The sequence below is a fragment of the Trifolium pratense genome, linkage group LG1, assembly GCF_020283565.1.
Source record: "Trifolium pratense cultivar HEN17-A07 linkage group LG1, ARS_RC_1.1, whole genome shotgun sequence".
Lineage (NCBI taxonomy): Eukaryota > Viridiplantae > Streptophyta > Magnoliopsida > Fabales > Fabaceae > Trifolium > Trifolium pratense.
Window position 1 is genome coordinate 44,103,743 of NC_060059.1, and position 17,253 is coordinate 44,120,995.

The window sequence follows — 17,253 nt, forward strand, 5'->3', positions numbered from 1 at the left end:
GCGGCTCTATGAAACTGATTCTTAGAGTTCAATTCCTGCTTTCAACCCATAATCAATATGATATCAATGTTTCTCTCAAATCCTGGAACATCTTTGTAGTGCCTCATTTAATAGGAAGCCTACAAGTGGCTCTATTTCATTAAATTTCATATGTAAGTAAAATAAATAACACCTGATCTTTAAACTAATCAAACAGTGCAGTGCAGATAAATTTGAGAAGTGCACATCTACCATCTACAAACCATTGGTTGCTAAAACTATGAAACACATTCAAACCAATCTTCGCATCCCTTGAAGTCTCCACATGAATCCTAGTACATATACATATATATTCATGAAAATACATCAAAGGCTAAAGAACCTTCAAAATATGTCAAAGCAGCTAATCCATCTGTCGGAAAAAAAAACAAAAAATTACATAACGCAGGAAGACTACGCACTACTATTTTGTAAACCACGCCAACAATCATCAACTCTTATAGCATATCCCAAAACTCAAGAAACAGGAACTGCAATGTAAATTACTAAAACTATGGTGTAAAGTCACACTCTAACCTTGGAGTTACAACGATATGTAAAGTCACAATAAATTCCCAGAAAAACAAATACAGCTATTGTGTTTTGCATTGTTCTTCAGATCCCAATATCTTTAACATGGTACCATGATTGATAACCAAAGTTTGGGAATTCACATAAAATTTATTATCCTGTTGGGAAAGCAAATCCTACTAGGAATTCAAAGAGAATATAGTCAGATACAATAAGAAAGATCAGTGAAGATAGAACTGTAAAGATCTATAACCTGTAGAACATTTAAATTTCATTGTGCACCAGGTGCCTATGTCAAATGCATGATATAATCTACTGTAAATTGCATTGGTGTAGCTTGATTACATTGATCCGAATAATATATATATATATATATATATATATATATATATATATATATATATATATATATCTTAGTATTTTAAGCTAAGAAGCCAACTACACCAAAGCTTCAAGCAAATAAGGTTAAGCAACCTTTGATAAAATAAACCAATAAAAAAAACTGATTATACACATATATGAAGTGATACCTGAGTGAGAAGCGAGAAGTATGGGATCACCTTGAAAACCAAAATGCTAAAAGTAGTCAAATTTTGTATTTCATTCATGTCTAAAAGTAGTAAAATTTTGTATTTCATTCATAAATCCATATTAAATAAGCAAGTCAGAGAACCAAATCAAAAAGGAAAAAACAGTGCAGCCAAAAAACAACAGAAGACGCAAATCAGGAAAGACGCATCACACAGCAGCTCCAGCTCCAGCTCACATCACACACCCGCGGCCACGCTGATTAATCCTTCCTCCTTGCAGCGTTCCCTGCCGAAAGGGGGTGGAATACAGGTTAAAAGGAAATAAAACAGAGAATGAAGCCTCTCACTGGTGCCTCCACAAGCACCACCGTGCACAAACACCAACGTGAGCCCTGAGCAGCCCCTGCGACACAAGCTGTTGTGTGCGCAAAACTCTTCTATTTGGCAGGAAACGAACCACTGTTTAAGTGGAAAATGCAGAGAAGGATCTTATGTTTCAAGGTGTTGATCTTCATGGGTTCAAATTCAAATCGGGCGAGGGTTGTCTTCTCTAGATCACCTTCATATGAGTAGTAGACAATCATGCGCACACGAGGAAGCAGATGAACTATGGACATGAGCAGTGGACAGAGGAAGGCGTGGGGTGAGTGGAAAAAAGGAAGAGAGGAAAGGCAAAGAAGATGCATTACAAAAAGAATGAAATATGAGAGAGAGAGAGAGAGAGAGAGAGAGAGAGAGAGAGAGAGAGAGAGAGAGAGAGAGAGAGAGAGAAGCCGCTACAAAATGAGAAGGGTCTCTGAATTTGAATTAAAGAGAACAATAAGTGAGCAAGTGGTGTGCTGAAGAAGCCATTTGTTCAGAGGTTGACATGTATAGAAAATTCATCCAACCTGCTCCTACAATTTGGAACTTCACATGGTTCTCGACTTTGAAAGAATGCATGTCCTTTCCTTTAATCGACCACAAATAATATCGAAATACTAAACATGTTGCATGCTCCAGGTTTCATTATATGGCATCATAACAGTGTCTTAAAAAACTGAATATATATTACCAGAGATAAGCTGCATTAACAAGATAGAAGCCTACAATACAATCCCTGGAGGACAATTGTTCTTTTAAAGAAGGTAAACAATGTAAACTAATAGACATCCCTGGAATTAAAAAAACGGATGGTAAATCTAACTCATGTATTTCCCTGGATGCCAATGTCATTAAGGTGAAAATTTGAGACCACAAACCATCCAGTCAAAATTCTTCCATGGTTGAAAACTGGTATAACACAAATATCTTTCAAACATCTGAGCTTAAAAATGGAACACTTGAGAACAGAGTGACAAGTAATCCAATCCGAATCCGCGCCAATTATTTCATGATTAGTTCATGTGTTGTGAATTGCACTTCTGTTTTTCCTCTTCAAGCTCTCGTTTTAATGTTTCCACCTTTTCAAGTAAGATTGCATTCTCCTGTAAGGTTGAAGGATAACACTTGTAATGTTTACAAAAACAACTATCCATACCAAAAGAGAGCCAAAAGTCATTACAACCCAAATCGAAAGGGTAGAAAACCAGAATAGTTTATACATAAAGTTGTAGTATTTGACTTAAATGAAATCGGCGAATTTGGTAATAAATGTGATTTTTCAAATTTGGGATTGATTATAAGTTGGTGCTGCATTGTGTGTCTGATAAACTTAGTAGTTCATAGTGTAGTTATCCTTCAATAAGTCTATCCTTGTTTCACAAAGTTGGAGAATGAATAGAAACAATATCATAAGGAGGCAGAATGAAGTTCGATTGATAAGTTTTAAAGACATACCTTTTGTAATATTGCCAATTTATGGTTATTACCAGAAGCATCATTGGCTCTCCGAGAGGACTCCTGAAACTACCACAACAAGATTGATTAAACAGGAAGGACAAATGGAACAGCTTGTTCTTTTATTGGTTGAATATGTAAATGTCTATTTCTATAATTATATTTCATGATTTCACAAAGTACCAATTTATATCTTGGGCAGATATATAACACCCCTTTCCAACAGATCGAATTTAAGGTGGCTAGGTGTGAAAGTACAACAAACCACAATAGTATAACCTTTCTGATCATTCAATTTGGAAGGTAGGAAGTGAAAATCCTAAGAAGAGAATACATACCACTTGAAGTTCCTTGATGCACTTATTCACCCTATCTACCTCTGTATCGTACTTTAGCCTCCACTCAGCAGATTCATCCATGGCCTCCCTATTAGCAATATCAAATTGTCGCCTAGATACAGTTGAGTGGACCAAACATCATTACAATTTATAGTTAAAGATGCAAAACAATAATGCTATAAACTACAAAGCACAGACACAGGACACACACATGGGACAGAACACTAATGCTTACCCGCTCAATTTTTTTTTTGAACGCCAAATATATTATTAATAATAACTAAGTCTCTGCACAAGACAAACAGAGTCCGGTAAAAGAGAAACTACAAAAACAAAGGCGTCGTATATAAGTGGGACACTAATGAAAATACCAAAACAAACACTACCTAATAGAGGTATACTTCTAATCACATTCTTAGAAAGACACTCCTCAGCGTCCAGACCACCCGAGAAGACATCAACCCGACCCATAAAGATACCACTAGACACTAATTCCCGATCTCGAATCAAAAGATGCAAAAGAAACAAAAATTTAAGAAAATTAAGTGATTGAGTGTAACTATATGTATCGGTGGCCTATCAGTATTGGATAACCGCGCAAGTTGTTAGTGTTGTCAAATTGAGGCTATAGTGGCACTATAACACCATAGTGTACCAGAATTTAAACAAATTGCTATTGTTCCACAATACGCTATTTAATACAAAGTATTGTTTTTGTAAAAAAAAAAATACAAAGTATTGTTTAATAGCAACTATAGCATAACAAACAACTATTTATTGTGATCCACGATTGACAACATTGTATGTCGAACACTGCGCACACCTTCAATTACATAAGCTATAAGGCTATCATTATAAGTTGAAATAAAAATTGCAGCATTGCATCCCATCAATCACAAAACTATACTTTCTCTTAGCAGTATAAAGATATGGAACTCAAAGATCTTAATTCTAACCAGTGAAGGAACAAATTAAACTCATAATGAACAAAATAAGAGATTATTTTTCCTTTATTATTTTGAAAATTAAGAAGTATTCAAATAAATAAATAAAATTGCATTTTGCCCCAAATGAGATGAAAGATTAGATTGTGAAAAAGATGAACCTTATGAGCTCAGTATCATCAATAGAAATGTTGTAATCCATAGCCCAAAGCCTGAAATATACAGCAATACCCAAAAACATTAGAAAAGCCAAACCCACTAAAATTGATCTTCTTTTTACTCCAACCATTCCCTTTGATTCTTCTTCTTCGCTTCTTCTGTTTACTCCCCCCGAAAGTCAGTTACATTCAACCATGCTTCTCGATGTATTTCGTTGATCTAACCTCTTTTTTCTTTGATAATTAATTACTACTTAATTAATACGGAGAAGTACTTGCATTTTTGACTTATTGTGTGTTTGGTTGGTTAAACCATTCATCCTACAGTGAGCTACGCTCACGGACATGACACTATATGTGCAGGAGTTCGAAATCGAAACCGGAACACTTTATTTATTCACCTTTAAGGTTTAAGGTTGATTTATCTACTAGGCTACTTGAAAAGAAAAAAAAAAATTCATTTACCACATTACGATGAAGATGACTTTCATTTTATTGTTTGGGCCTTGTTTATTTTTTTTTTTAATACCCAATTTGTCAATATTATCTCTTATATTCTAAATTTATTCTCATAAACTAACCCTAAATTTAATCACTTTTCCTTTCTTTTTATTACAATTTTATATTAAAAAAAAATCATTTGTCTACAATGGAAATCGAACCCGTATCTTTGCTTGCAATAAAGTTTTTCAATCACTAGAGCATGTGCTTCAATTGTGATTAAAGTTAAAAATCCTAATAAGCAAAATTACACTTCAGGTCTTTATCTTATTTTTTGTAATAATTTGGTCCTTTATCTTTTTTTTTGTAATATTTTGGTCCTTTATCTTTTTTTTTGTAACATTTTGATCATTTATTATTTTTTATTTGTAACATTTAGGACCTTTATTTTTCATAAATAAATAAGATTATGACCAAATTGTTAAAAAAAAAAGACTAAAGTGTTACAAATAAAAAAGATAAAGGACTAAAGTGTTATAAATAAAAGATAAAGGATCAAAATGTTAAAAAAAAAAACATAAAGGATCAAAGTGTTACAAAAAAACAAGATAAATGACATGTAGTGTAATTTTGTCATCTAACATGTTTTTTTTACAGGGTCATCCTAATATGTTAATCTAATATTAAATGCATTTATAATTTTCTCTTATATATTCTAAGCTTATTCTGATACGCTAACCCTAAAGCTAATATTTTTTCCGCTCATTTTCCCTCTCTTTTTATTGCAGTTTTAAATTTTTTAAAAAAATTAAAGTTGTCTACAGTGGGAATCAAACCAGCATCATTTGCTTACAATAATATTACAATTTTTTTGTTACATATTAGGCTAATTAGACCCGTGCACCGCACAGGTCGAAGTTCTAGTATGTTAGTAACTTTTTTCTCCTTTGTCAGGACTTGAACACTGGACCTCCTACTCCTTCTCCTGTCTGGGTATTTTGGAGTGATGAAATACCTTGAAAACGAAAAATTTCTTCTCACGCCCCCAACTTTCTCGTGCACCCCCTGCACTTTGTAACGACCCAATTTTCATATTATTATTTTTATGTGTTAAAATATTTTATTTAACGTGGCATTTTAATTAAGTTAATAACTAGGGTTATTTATCGAGTACTTTAGTTATTAAGCGAGTAGAGTGAGTTAACGCGTTATTGGGCCAAGCCAATTGGGCTTGAGGCCCAATGGGCCTTGTGAGTGTGAGGGGGCGCCCATAAGGGCATAGTGAGGAAGAGAATTCATTTCTCATGTTCCTTTTGTGTTCTTGAGAAGAGAAGGGAGAGCAAGAGGAGCTAGGGCAAGAGCTTGGAGGAGGGATTCGAGGAGCAATCTTCGTGAGTTCGTCGATCCAAGGTAAGAGAGTAGATTTCATATTCGTGGGTGACTCGAGGAAGGGGAGAATGTCGATTTCTCCTCACCTGAACTTCCTCCACCCCATTTTCGTTTTAGTTGTGAATGGATTTTCTTAATGGAAATCAATTCTAAGGTTCATAACATGTTTAACATGCTCTTATCATGATGTATGAACGAATCTAATGGTTAAAAACGAGTTTATTGAAAGATTAAACTCAAGAACTTTGTGTTCTTGAGTGTTTTGAGTAAAAGTGATAAATCTCTACTTTTTCGTAGTAAAAATGGTAGATCGGTGAAATGAACCGTCCTTTTGTGTTTAGATATGCTTGTTGCACTTGAATATAAACTTATTTGGGGTTTATAACATGAAAAATGGGATTTTTGGGTGAATTGGTGTGGAAAACGCAGGTTTTGAACTGTCCTGACAGGAGGCGTTCGCTAGGCCTTCGCTTAGCGAACGTGTGGCGAACAGCTCGCTGCATGCTCGCCATGAGCAGGTGATCCTCTGGTGAGCTTCGCTAAGCCTTCGCTTAGCGAACAGCTTCGCTAAGCCTTCGCTAAGCCTTCGCTAAGCCTTCGCTTAGCGAACAGCACTGTGACAGCAACTTTTTGATAGTTGTTTTAAGTGCAATTAGGCACTTGTAACATGGATTTAAGGTATCCTAACATGCAATTAGGTGTTTATAACCATGATTAATTGTATTGTGATGATAGTTGTTGATTATATGTGTGGAATATAATTGTTGTTGATTGTGTTGATGATGTTTGTTTAAATGTCAAAGAAGTATATTAAGGTGTTAATCAACTTAATAAAGAAGGATATTAGGATTATGTTATTCTAATAAAGAAGTATATCGAATTATGTTATTCGATAAAGACGGATATTAAGGTATTGATTATCTTAATAAAGACGGACGTTGGATAGTGTTCCACGTTATTGTTGATGGGCTATATGCCAAAATTGTTGATGAATATATTCATGAGTTTTGAGTTCATGCATCATGAATATTTAGGGATATTGGCTTGTCCAATAAAGAAGGATATCGAACTATATTTGTTTGATAAAGAAGGATATCGGAGGTGAGATACTCTGATAAAGACGATGGTACCACATGCATTAGAGGTGTCTAGAGGACATAACATGAATGTGAAGCATTAGATTGCATTAGGGATTATGTGTGCATTTTATAATAAATGATGTTTGACACATACTTGGTAAATGTTGATTGTTAATCCGTATGTGAGGAGCAGAGTCCGTCATGACTATAAAATGAACAACGCAGGGTCCGTCATGACCATAATCTGAACAATGTATTTGTTGATGTTTTGGTATTGTCCGAGACGACGTGAAACTATATGTTTGGTGTATTTTGTGGATGATTGATTATGTGATAAATGAAGTATATGTATAATGTATGATTATGCATGTTTTTATGAAGAAGTGTTTAAGTACCATTTACTTACACTTATATTTTGAGTATGTTGTCTAACTCTCTTTTATGTGTTATGTGCTGGACCGTTGGGGGTCCAGATTTTACAGGTTATGTGTGTTTCGTTGTTCGAGTCTTTGGTGAAGCTCCGCTCTGATTGTGACACGGGAAAGGGTTTTATATTGTATATAAAGTCTATTGTCTAGGTTGTTTTGTATAATCAATAAATACATTATTTGATTCAAAGATTTGTATAAACACTATTTTTACTAATTAATTACATTAGTATTATTTTGATTGAAGAGTGTAATGCTCGAACCATGACTTTAATAATAATAAACTTTGATTTTCCGCCGCGTATTTTTGAAAAAGATTTCATTAAGGTAGAAATGTATAAATAAATGGGTTTGGGTGTTACACACTTCCTATTTTACTCCTTACTACTTAATCGGAGAGTGTGTAAAAACACAAATTTTGCTAAAAAGAGAAACATTTGTAACAAAACCTGCAAACTACACCCGGATCATAATGCAGTCATAATTATCACTTCTGTAGGGATAACTAGTATAAAAAAAATAAAATAATTAAATAGATAATATTAAAATATCATTTCATATATATTAATCTGAGTAGTCATTTATATTTTGGACTCTAATCATTTTACTTTAAAAAAATCAAAAAGTGGTTAAAGTGTGGCGGAATCTCAAGGTATATAACATTCTTCTCATGTTGAAGTGTGGCATAATCTCTAATTACCATAACACTGTGAGTACATTTGATACTATTGTAGTTAGCCATCTGATAAACATATCTAGTGACCCAATTTGATGCACTTTAACCATTAATTGATCCGCGTGAGATTATTCGATGGCAGAGAGACAGGGAAAGAATAGTCACAAATTATTCAGTAACATAAACAGAAAGACCAAAAATCACTCGTGCAGTATTAGGAAAGAAAGAGACGATCAAGTGGGCTGGTTTGAGGGAGCTATTGTAAACCTTTGGATTAATAGAAATGGATGGATATTGACACCTGGTACGGATTCTGACTCAAATATATATAACACCCTATATATTCATATCTCATTTTACCGGTCAAAGGTGAAAATTGCATCCTTTATGAGTATGGAAATAAAATAAAGTACTCCTTTCTACCAAAAAAAATAAAGTACTCCTAAGAAGGTTGAATTAAGTGAATTAAGCCTTACGAATGCATGAATGTTAGTATGAATACATAAATGTTATTCAAAGTTAATTATATTATAACTAGGGCGACATATTTGAGTCTAGTCATTGTTTGTTTGATATAATTCCTCCTTGTATTAAGAACATTTTGATTAATGAAATGAATTTTGGTATTGTCAACAAAAAAAATCAACACACCGATATTTTTAATTAATTTTGGGTAAATAGGGTTATACCCCAGCAAAATATGCGAGTTTTGTGTTACCCCATGCATGAACAAGTGGACATATGACATGGATGAATCATGACGTGGCAGTACACGTCGAAATTAATTTAATTTTTATTTATTTTTAATTGTCAACTCAGTAATTATATATTTTTTAATTAAAAAAACTATAAAAAATGTGAACAATGAACATTGCCATAATAATAAACAGGCTCAAGAATTGGGCTTCGACCCACGTGGATCTCCTAAGCCCATGATTCTCTCTATAACCCAAGAAAGCACCAAAACCCTAGTTTATATTTGTTCCTTGATCCCATTTCCTCCACCGCAAAACCCTAGTTTCATTCATTCATTCAGAGCAAAAATCAGGTTCTCTTCCATCATCATCCAGCAATGCCTCCCAAGCTCGATCCATCACAGGTCGTTGAAGTCTTCGTCCGAGTAACCGGTGGAGAAGTCGGCGCTGCCAGTTCCCTCGCTCCAAAGATCGGACCTCTCGGTCTCTCCCCAAAGAAGATCAGGGAGGAGACATTGCGAAAGAAACCGCCAAGGACTGGAAGGGTCTTCGAGTGACTGTGAAACTCACAGTTCAGAATCGACAAGCAAAGGTGTCAGTGGTTCCTTCTGCGGCGGCGCTTGTTATCAAGGCATTGAAGGAGCCGGAGAGAGATCGGAAGAAGGTGAAAAATATCAAACACAATGGAAATATCTCTCTTGATGATGTTATTGAGATTGCGAAAGTGATGAAGCCTAGATCAATGGCGAAGGAACTTGGTGGTACTGTCAAGGAGATTCTTGGAACTTGTGTTTCTGTTGGTTGTACTGTTGATGGAAAAGATCCAAAGGATTTGCAACAAGAGATTGATGATGGTGATGTTGAGATTCCTTTGGAATAGTGTTAATTTCATTTTTGTTTTAGTTATTTTGTTTTTGGCTTATGTTGTATCTGTTTTATTATTTTTATGCAATGGAGTTTTCAATTATAATCGAATTTGCAGCATGTTATTGAGACTGAAAATTTTACTAATTTATCCATCCGGTTTGTAGTTTATGAAATTATTATGAAATCGAAACTTCATTTTCTTTGCAAATTTTTGTGTATTAAAAATCTTTGAATTTGCTTTTGAAAATTTGACTACACATTTTGTTTCTTTGAATATGTATGTCTATTCTTACGTAATTAAAACGAAATTTGATTATCTCCAATTCGGCATGATCTTTTTCTGAAATAGTTTGTTTATGACAACAACATTCTATACACAATTTTAGTAAAATTGTGCATACATAGAATGAAATTTCTGAAATATGTGGTAGCCACCGTTTATCACCCCACATATGTCGATGACATTCCAAAGAATCAATCTCAGCTATTCCATGAAATTCCCGTCGTACAAGTCTTCATCATTCCACCATATCAGCTATTTGAGGTATTTTCTCTTGATTATTATTCTGATGTTTGTTTGAATTTCTATGTATGTAATGTATATTAAGGTATGTTTGACCCAACTTGCTTATAAAATAAACAACATGATTATTTTAATTAAAGTAATAATAATCTTGTTAAGTAGCTTTAGCTCTAAAAATGTTAAAATTATCAAATAATTTAACTACATTTAACTTCAATTTTAATAGGAAAAGAATGCAACGCCCCCTGTGGGGATCAACTCACAACCCCGTGGTTTAAAGCGACACGCTATACCACTGAGAAAAGTCGGCTTGCTTTTAAAAATTGGAAAATAGAAGTTGAGACCGAAAGTACATGACAAAACACACGAAATATGGAGTTTGAATCATGTTTTCCATTTTTGACAAATTTTCGTGACTTGACTATTTTCATGACAAAACACACGAAAACAGTTATAAAACCAATAAACAAAGAAGGTACATAAGAAAACACAATACGATATTTTTATACTGGTAACTTAATCCAATCCACCTTATACAAAGTGACTTTGCCTTGCCTTCTATCCTTAGAAGGACTTCAATAATCCGTTACAATTTCTACGATAAGGACCATATCATATATTTCTCGCTTCAAACAAGATTTGCTGCATCACAATAGATGACTAACTTGTTTCGAGAAGAGTTGTTGTCACTAATGGGCAGGTTACACAAAGTGAGTTAGTATCAATGTGATACAAAGTCGTATGCTAGGAAGAATATACAATGAAATCTTATTATCAATCTAACTTGTATTGAAGAAAACTTGGTTGTTTTACATCATGATCTAAACAACTCTCAACGGAGAGAATAATAACATAGCCTTTTTTTTATGGAAAATGCTAACTAGTGCCCCTGGGGCACTGGTTAAGGAGCTAAATAAAGTATGAATGTATTGAAAATTGTGTAATCTATTTTTTATAAGTATAAAAAATGCTCTTTTCAATGCAAAAATGACTCCTTTTAGTATCCTTAACTAGTGCCCCGGGGGCACTGGTTAGCATGACCCTTTTTTTATTATACTAGAGAATGAATGCTTAAAATTAACATTGATGTATTTATGATTGTTTTTCTCTAGTCAAAATTAAGGGTGAGCAAAAATATGGCAACCAACCGAACCCATTATAACGGAGATTAAGTTGGGGGTATGGCGGGTTTGTACGGGTTGTCGGGTGACAAATAATTAGGAAAAAACTGTTAACATGGCCGGGATCAGTTTTGAAAATTTAAATACGTTGTTAACCGAACTCGATCAAGGTTGTAAAATGACGAGTCTTTTTTGTCTAATCATAAGTATTGAAGCATCGTTTCTTTTTTTAAAAAAGAAATACAAAGTTATTTATCCACAAGACTCAAGATAGAATGTATTATTGCAAAGTTAAATTATGTTTTGTCATTACATTGATTTAATCTCTCGATGGTGCTCAATAATAAGTGTTGGAACAAGTTAACAACTTGTAGAAGAACTTGGTATGAAATAAACATAAGTGTAGAACTAGAGTGTGAGTGAATTTGAAAAAAGATCACATTGAGTCTCACATTGGTTAGGACACTCACTTTAGTAGTGTTTATAGGCACAAGTTAATATGCATAAGGTCAATCTTATGTACGGTGCATAAGTTAATCACAACCATCCGATCATAGACATTTTGATGACACATGTTATCATCTCAAAATCCCAAACTAAGTAAGTTTCGAATTAAAAGTCAAACTAAGTAAGTTTCGAATTGATTCATGTTCCAAATCATGTCCTCAAGCTTTTCCAACCGTTTATTTTGCTTATTTCGCTCAAATAAGTGTTTTCAATTTTTTTAGGTTTTAAAGATTGAATCGTTTTTTAAAATCTATACCTCCACTGTGAAATCTAAGCATGGATTTATGATCAGCGTTAAATTTCGAGTAAAATGGTATACCCAATTGTAATTTTTGGTTGAGATTTAGTATTGTTGTTGTGGTCGTGAAGGTTTTTTGAAGCTTTCATGGCTTCCCTTCATGTTCTTCACGAGGAAGAAGAAGGTGGAGGTTGAAGACGATGACGTGGCGACGCGTCATTGGCTCTCTCCAATTTTAAGTCATGACCGTTAGATTATTATAAAACGATCCAAAGGCTCAGATCTATTTTGATTTGTTAAATCCTAGCCATCGGATGGATCAGAAGGCCGACATCTGAGATCTGTATCACGCGCCATGGACTGGCGCCGCACTGAATCGTTTCTTCCTTTCTACTTTTTTTTTTAAAATGGACTGGGCTTGGGCCTGGACTTCTGTATTTGTTTTCTGCACCCCTTGACTTACGTTCTGCACCCCCTCTACTTGCTTAATTTTATGTTTTTATTTTTAGCTTAATCAAATAAGTGCCTACTTGAACAAGTGCTTTTATAAGCACTTGAGTCCAGGGAAACATGGCAAGAAGCATCTCTTGTTGTTGAAATTTAAGGATTCAAAAAATCTATTTTATCCTCATAGTCAATATTAATGAATTAACATATTGAAACCATTTAACAAGACTAATGGTTTCAGTGTATAACTTATTGAAATCATTTAACAAGTCTAATGGTTTCAGTGTATAACATTAGTCAATATTAATGGGTTAACAAAACTGAAACCGTTTAACAATATTAATGAGTTAACAAAACGGAAACCATTTAAAAGACTAATGGTTTCAGTGTATAACTTATTGAAACCATTTAACAAGATTAATGGTTTCAATGTATAACATTAGTCAATATTAATGGGTTAACAAAACTGAAACTATTTAACAAGACTAATGGTGTCAGTGTATAACTTATTGAAACCATTTAACAAGACTAATAGTTTCAGTGTATAACATTAGTCAATATTAATGGGTTAACAAAACTGAAACCGTTTAACAATATTAATGGGTTAACAAAACGAAAATCATTTAAAAGTCTAATGGTTTCGATGTATAACATATTGAAACCATTTAACAAGACTATTTTTTTTCACCATTTTTGTGAAAAATTGAAAGTCATTCAAACACCATAAACCTTTAATTTCTTTCATCCAAAAGCTTCCAAACACTTCCAGAAAATCGAAATATACCAAGAAACACGAAGAAAAACCAATAGAAAAGCATACCCAAAGTTCAAAAATAGTTAAGAGAAAACTTATTTGGTTAGCTCGATTTAAAGGCAAACTAAGTAAGTTTCGAATTGATTCATGTTCCAAATCATGTCTTGAAGCTTTTCCAACCGTTTATTTTGTTTATTTTGGTTATATGCTGAAACCATTAGTCTTGTTAATTGGTTTCATACTGTTATACACTGAAACCATTAGTCTAGTTAAAAGGTTTCATAGCGTTATACACTGAAACCATTATTCTAGTTAAATGGTTTCATAGCGTTATACAATGAAACCATTAGTCTTGTTATTTGGTTTCAAGATATTATACACTGAAACCATTAGTCTAGTTAAATGGTTTCACAGCGTTATACACTGAAACCATTATTTTAGTAAAATGGTTTCATATGGGCATTAGTGTCAAGATGTTATACACTGAAACCATTGTTATTAAGTAAAACATCACATAACCATTTTACAAAACCATGCTACATAAAACAAAAAATCATATAAAGCAATTAGGGTTAGTTTAGTTGAGAACAATTTGGATAGTATGCATGAGATATTGAATTCGATCATTTTTTTATTGTAAAGAAAAAAAATCCAAATATATATATATATATATATATATATATATATATATATATATATATATATATATATGTAATTAATGTATGAGATTTTATTTATATTGTGATTATGATTGATAAAACTTAAAATTAAATTGTATGTTTGACAAGTATGCTTTATATATACATGAACCATTGGTTATTATTTTGGGCTTCGAGGGGGTGTATGACGAAAATTAATTAAAAATGGATTATTATAATATATACTTCAAAGGAACAAAAGTTATTATTTAATTGGAAACGGGGGGTGCGCTAGAAATTTGAGGGGGTGCACTAGAAGTTTGGAGGAGGGAAAAAAATTGGGTGCGCGCTACAAATCTGGGGGAGGAAAAAAAATTGGGGGCTCACAAGAAATCTAGGAGAAAAAGAAAAAGAAACTGAGGGGTGCGCTAAGTAAATGGGGCGCGCGCAAGTAATGTGGTAGTATATGGGGGCGCGCGAGTAATGAATTGCCTTTGGGCTTGGGCTAACGTTTGGTGTAGGAAGCAAATATGCTGTGTGTAGGAAGCAAGTTTATGCATTCTGCATAAGTTTTGGCTTATGCACCATAACCACACCCGTGTTTATATACAAGAAGGTCACTACTTAGGGTACGCCCTAAGGGGTGCCCAATTTTGTAAACGGGGCACATCATGCTAAATATCATGTGCCCGCCGTCCGGCCAGAGTGGGCCGGGCCGGGTTTGGTGATATATTAATTTTTTAATACATAGAAGTGGAAAAATAATTAATAATTATTTTACGCTATAGTGTGCATCCGTGTTGCAAATTTTCGTACATGTTATGCAGCAACTGAGTGGGCCGATTTTCTTGGCCACGTTTTGCTTTGTTGGCCACAAAAGGCTCCCTCAAATTCCTTCTTTCCAATTCAATCTTCGCACTATAAATACTGCCTTTCAGTTCTCACAAAAACTTACTTCACGCTTCTTGGTTCAAAAAAAATCTTCTCTCTCAGAAAAATTTCTTACTTAAAATTTTCGTTCTTGTTGTTTCAGAAAGTGGTTGTTGCCACTTCGAATTGATATTCGTATATCAATATAAGACTGGTTCGTTGAACCATCGAACGTGTTTTTCTTCCCGTTTTCTACAGTGCAATAGATAACGGTATTTATTGAATTAACTGTTTTATCCTGGGGGCTTCACGGTTGATAGTCTACCTTGCACAATTTGGGTAGTGCTGTGAAACGTCTTAAAGAGAGTGTATCGAACCGCGACTCGATCGGTAATTTCTTCATTGCTATTTTCTAAATTGATTTTTTCAAAACCGAAAAATAACAATAAGTTAACTTAAAGTGTAAATATTTTATTATTCTATATGTTTGTCTTTTTTTATTTTTTTATTAATGTGTTAGCCCGAATAAACCGAACTGACCAACCGGTAATCCATATAAACCGACACTCCACAAAACCGAAGCTTGAAATGGTCGGTTATAGGCCAGAATTTTGCACCCTCAGATTTTCTCGGTGAGCCATTTTGGGCCCGCCCGATGCTCTACCCTAGTCAAAATGCAATTACATCGTAAGATGCAGGTGTGTATTCATCATACCTGAAGATCACATTGCATTAGTGTATTTTGGTGCATTCCCTTGCACTAGATAAGGTGAAACTCACTTGTTGAGCTTTCCACCATTGCACGCTACTTTGGTGCATGACACAATATACCATTATGTGACCTTTATGATTTTTCACGGTTTCCTTTCACATAGTGTACATATCTTATCTTGACTATGCCATCGAGTTATATGTATGCAGGCGTGTATTCATCACACCAAAGGATCACATTCTCTTGGTAGGCGTGTATCCATACATGAACAAATTTGCCACATACTTATAAAATAAACAACATAATTATTTTTAAGTAACTTTGCTAATAAGCTTTAGCTTTGAAAATTTTAAAACTATCAAATAATCTAACTGTATTTAATAGGAAAAAAATGAAACGCCGACTGTGGGGATCGAACCCACGACCACGTGGTTAAAAGCCACACGCTCTACCACTGAACTAAGTCGGCTTGCTTGTTAATTTTTAACTTAAAATATAAAAAATGTTTAAAAAATCGAATAATAGAATTTGAGCCAAACCAACAATTATGTTGGATGCCTATAAAAAAAATAAAAAATCTTTTGAATTTTCGTAAAAACCAAAAAATTTAATAAGTCATGTATCCGAAATAATGAACAATGCAAATATTTGTTGGTGAAGAGAAAAAAGTGCAGTAAAAATAATAAAATATAGGGGTTTTCTAACTTAGACCCTAGTTAGGTCTAAGTTAGCAAGGTGCACCTTTTCAATTGGACCAAAATACCCATTCTTTTAATTTTTGAAAGAATAGAGTTATTGGGCATTTCTGTAATTTTACCAAGCATATACACGCGCCCCCACATTCTTTTCCCAAAATACCCATTAATAGACGCGGATCCAGTGTCGCGCGCGTACCGAAGGACCATGGTTACAGACCGTTGATTTCCATCAGACAGCCAAGATCTGATCTCATCAAGACTGTCTGATCAATCAGACAACCCAGATCATCCTGATCCATCAGATTCCAGCGCCTGCGCCACACTGGATTACAACCTGGAGAGAGAAAAATTTGCTTTTTAAAAGTAGGACACGTGTCACACAATGGTTGGCTGGGCGTGATTTTTGTTCATTTAATACTTTGAACTCAATTATTTCGTTGTAAATTAATTTTTTATTTTTTTATTTTTATACCAAAATTCATAATTTTTTTTTATCTACAAATAGAGACTTGGTTCGTTTGATTTGGACACCGAAAAAAAAACGCAATTTTTCACTACCTTAATCTCATTTTTTGTCTACTAAATACGTTACTTGTGTGTTGTAATTTAACACGCACCACTCAACCAACTCACTGAAACCATTATACCAGGAAAATAGTAGATAATATTCTGGAACTTTTGGTGTATTTTATGAAATTTTTGGAGACCTGAAACTATTTTTAGTTAATTAAATGAGATAAAACGGTAATTAAAAACTAATGTTTGCTTCTGAAATTATTTTACTGGTAGAATGGTTGCACATAGTTGTATTCTGAAACCATTTTACTTGTAGA

General features: G+C 33.9%; 1 protein-coding gene, 1 non-coding gene and 1 pseudogene across 3 annotated transcripts; 1 reads left to right on the plus strand and 2 right to left on the minus strand.

Annotated features, from left to right (window-relative positions):
- Positions 1–2,051: 2,051 nt before the first annotated feature.
- Positions 2,052–4,665, minus strand: LOC123902718. 2 transcript variants are annotated; one of them, XM_045952506.1, is made up of 4 exons: positions 4,341–4,665; positions 3,236–3,347; positions 2,898–2,960; positions 2,052–2,545 (listed from the first exon to the last, which is right to left on the minus strand). In XM_045952506.1, the coding sequence occupies exons 1-4, from the start codon at positions 4,466–4,468 to the stop codon at positions 2,456–2,458; spliced, it is 393 nt and encodes a 130-aa protein (XP_045808462.1). In that variant the 5' UTR covers positions 4,469–4,665; the 3' UTR covers positions 2,052–2,455. The 2 variants fall into 2 exon arrangements, with proteins under 2 accessions (XP_045808462.1, XP_045808461.1); XM_045952505.1 differs by having other exon boundaries at positions 2,898–2,966; positions 4,341–4,624.
- A 4,722-nt stretch (positions 4,666–9,387) lies between these two features.
- LOC123902717 lies at positions 9,388–10,053 on the plus strand (annotated as a pseudogene).
- Positions 10,054–16,119: 6,066 nt separating this feature from the next.
- On the minus strand, positions 16,120–16,191 carry TRNAK-UUU. Its single transcript has one exon. It is a non-coding gene; the product is annotated as a tRNA-Lys (tRNA).
- Positions 16,192–17,253: the final 1,062 nt, after the last annotated feature.

What these genes read in the sequence shown, in the direction of transcription:
- LOC123902718 (XM_045952505.1), bottom strand. Translation starts at nt 4,468, where the DNA reads ATGGTTGGAGTAAAAAGAAGATCAATTTTAGTGGGTTTGGCTTTTCTA. An exon ending in GATGATACTGAGCTCATAAG is followed by an intron (nt 3,348 to 4,340) that starts GTTCATCTTTTT and finishes AACTGTATCTAG; the next exon opens with GCGACAATTTGATATTGCTA. An exon ending in AATTGGCAATATTACAAAAG is followed by an intron (nt 2,546 to 2,897) that starts GTATGTCTTTAA and finishes TCAACCTTACAG; the next exon opens with GAGAATGCAATCTTACTTGA.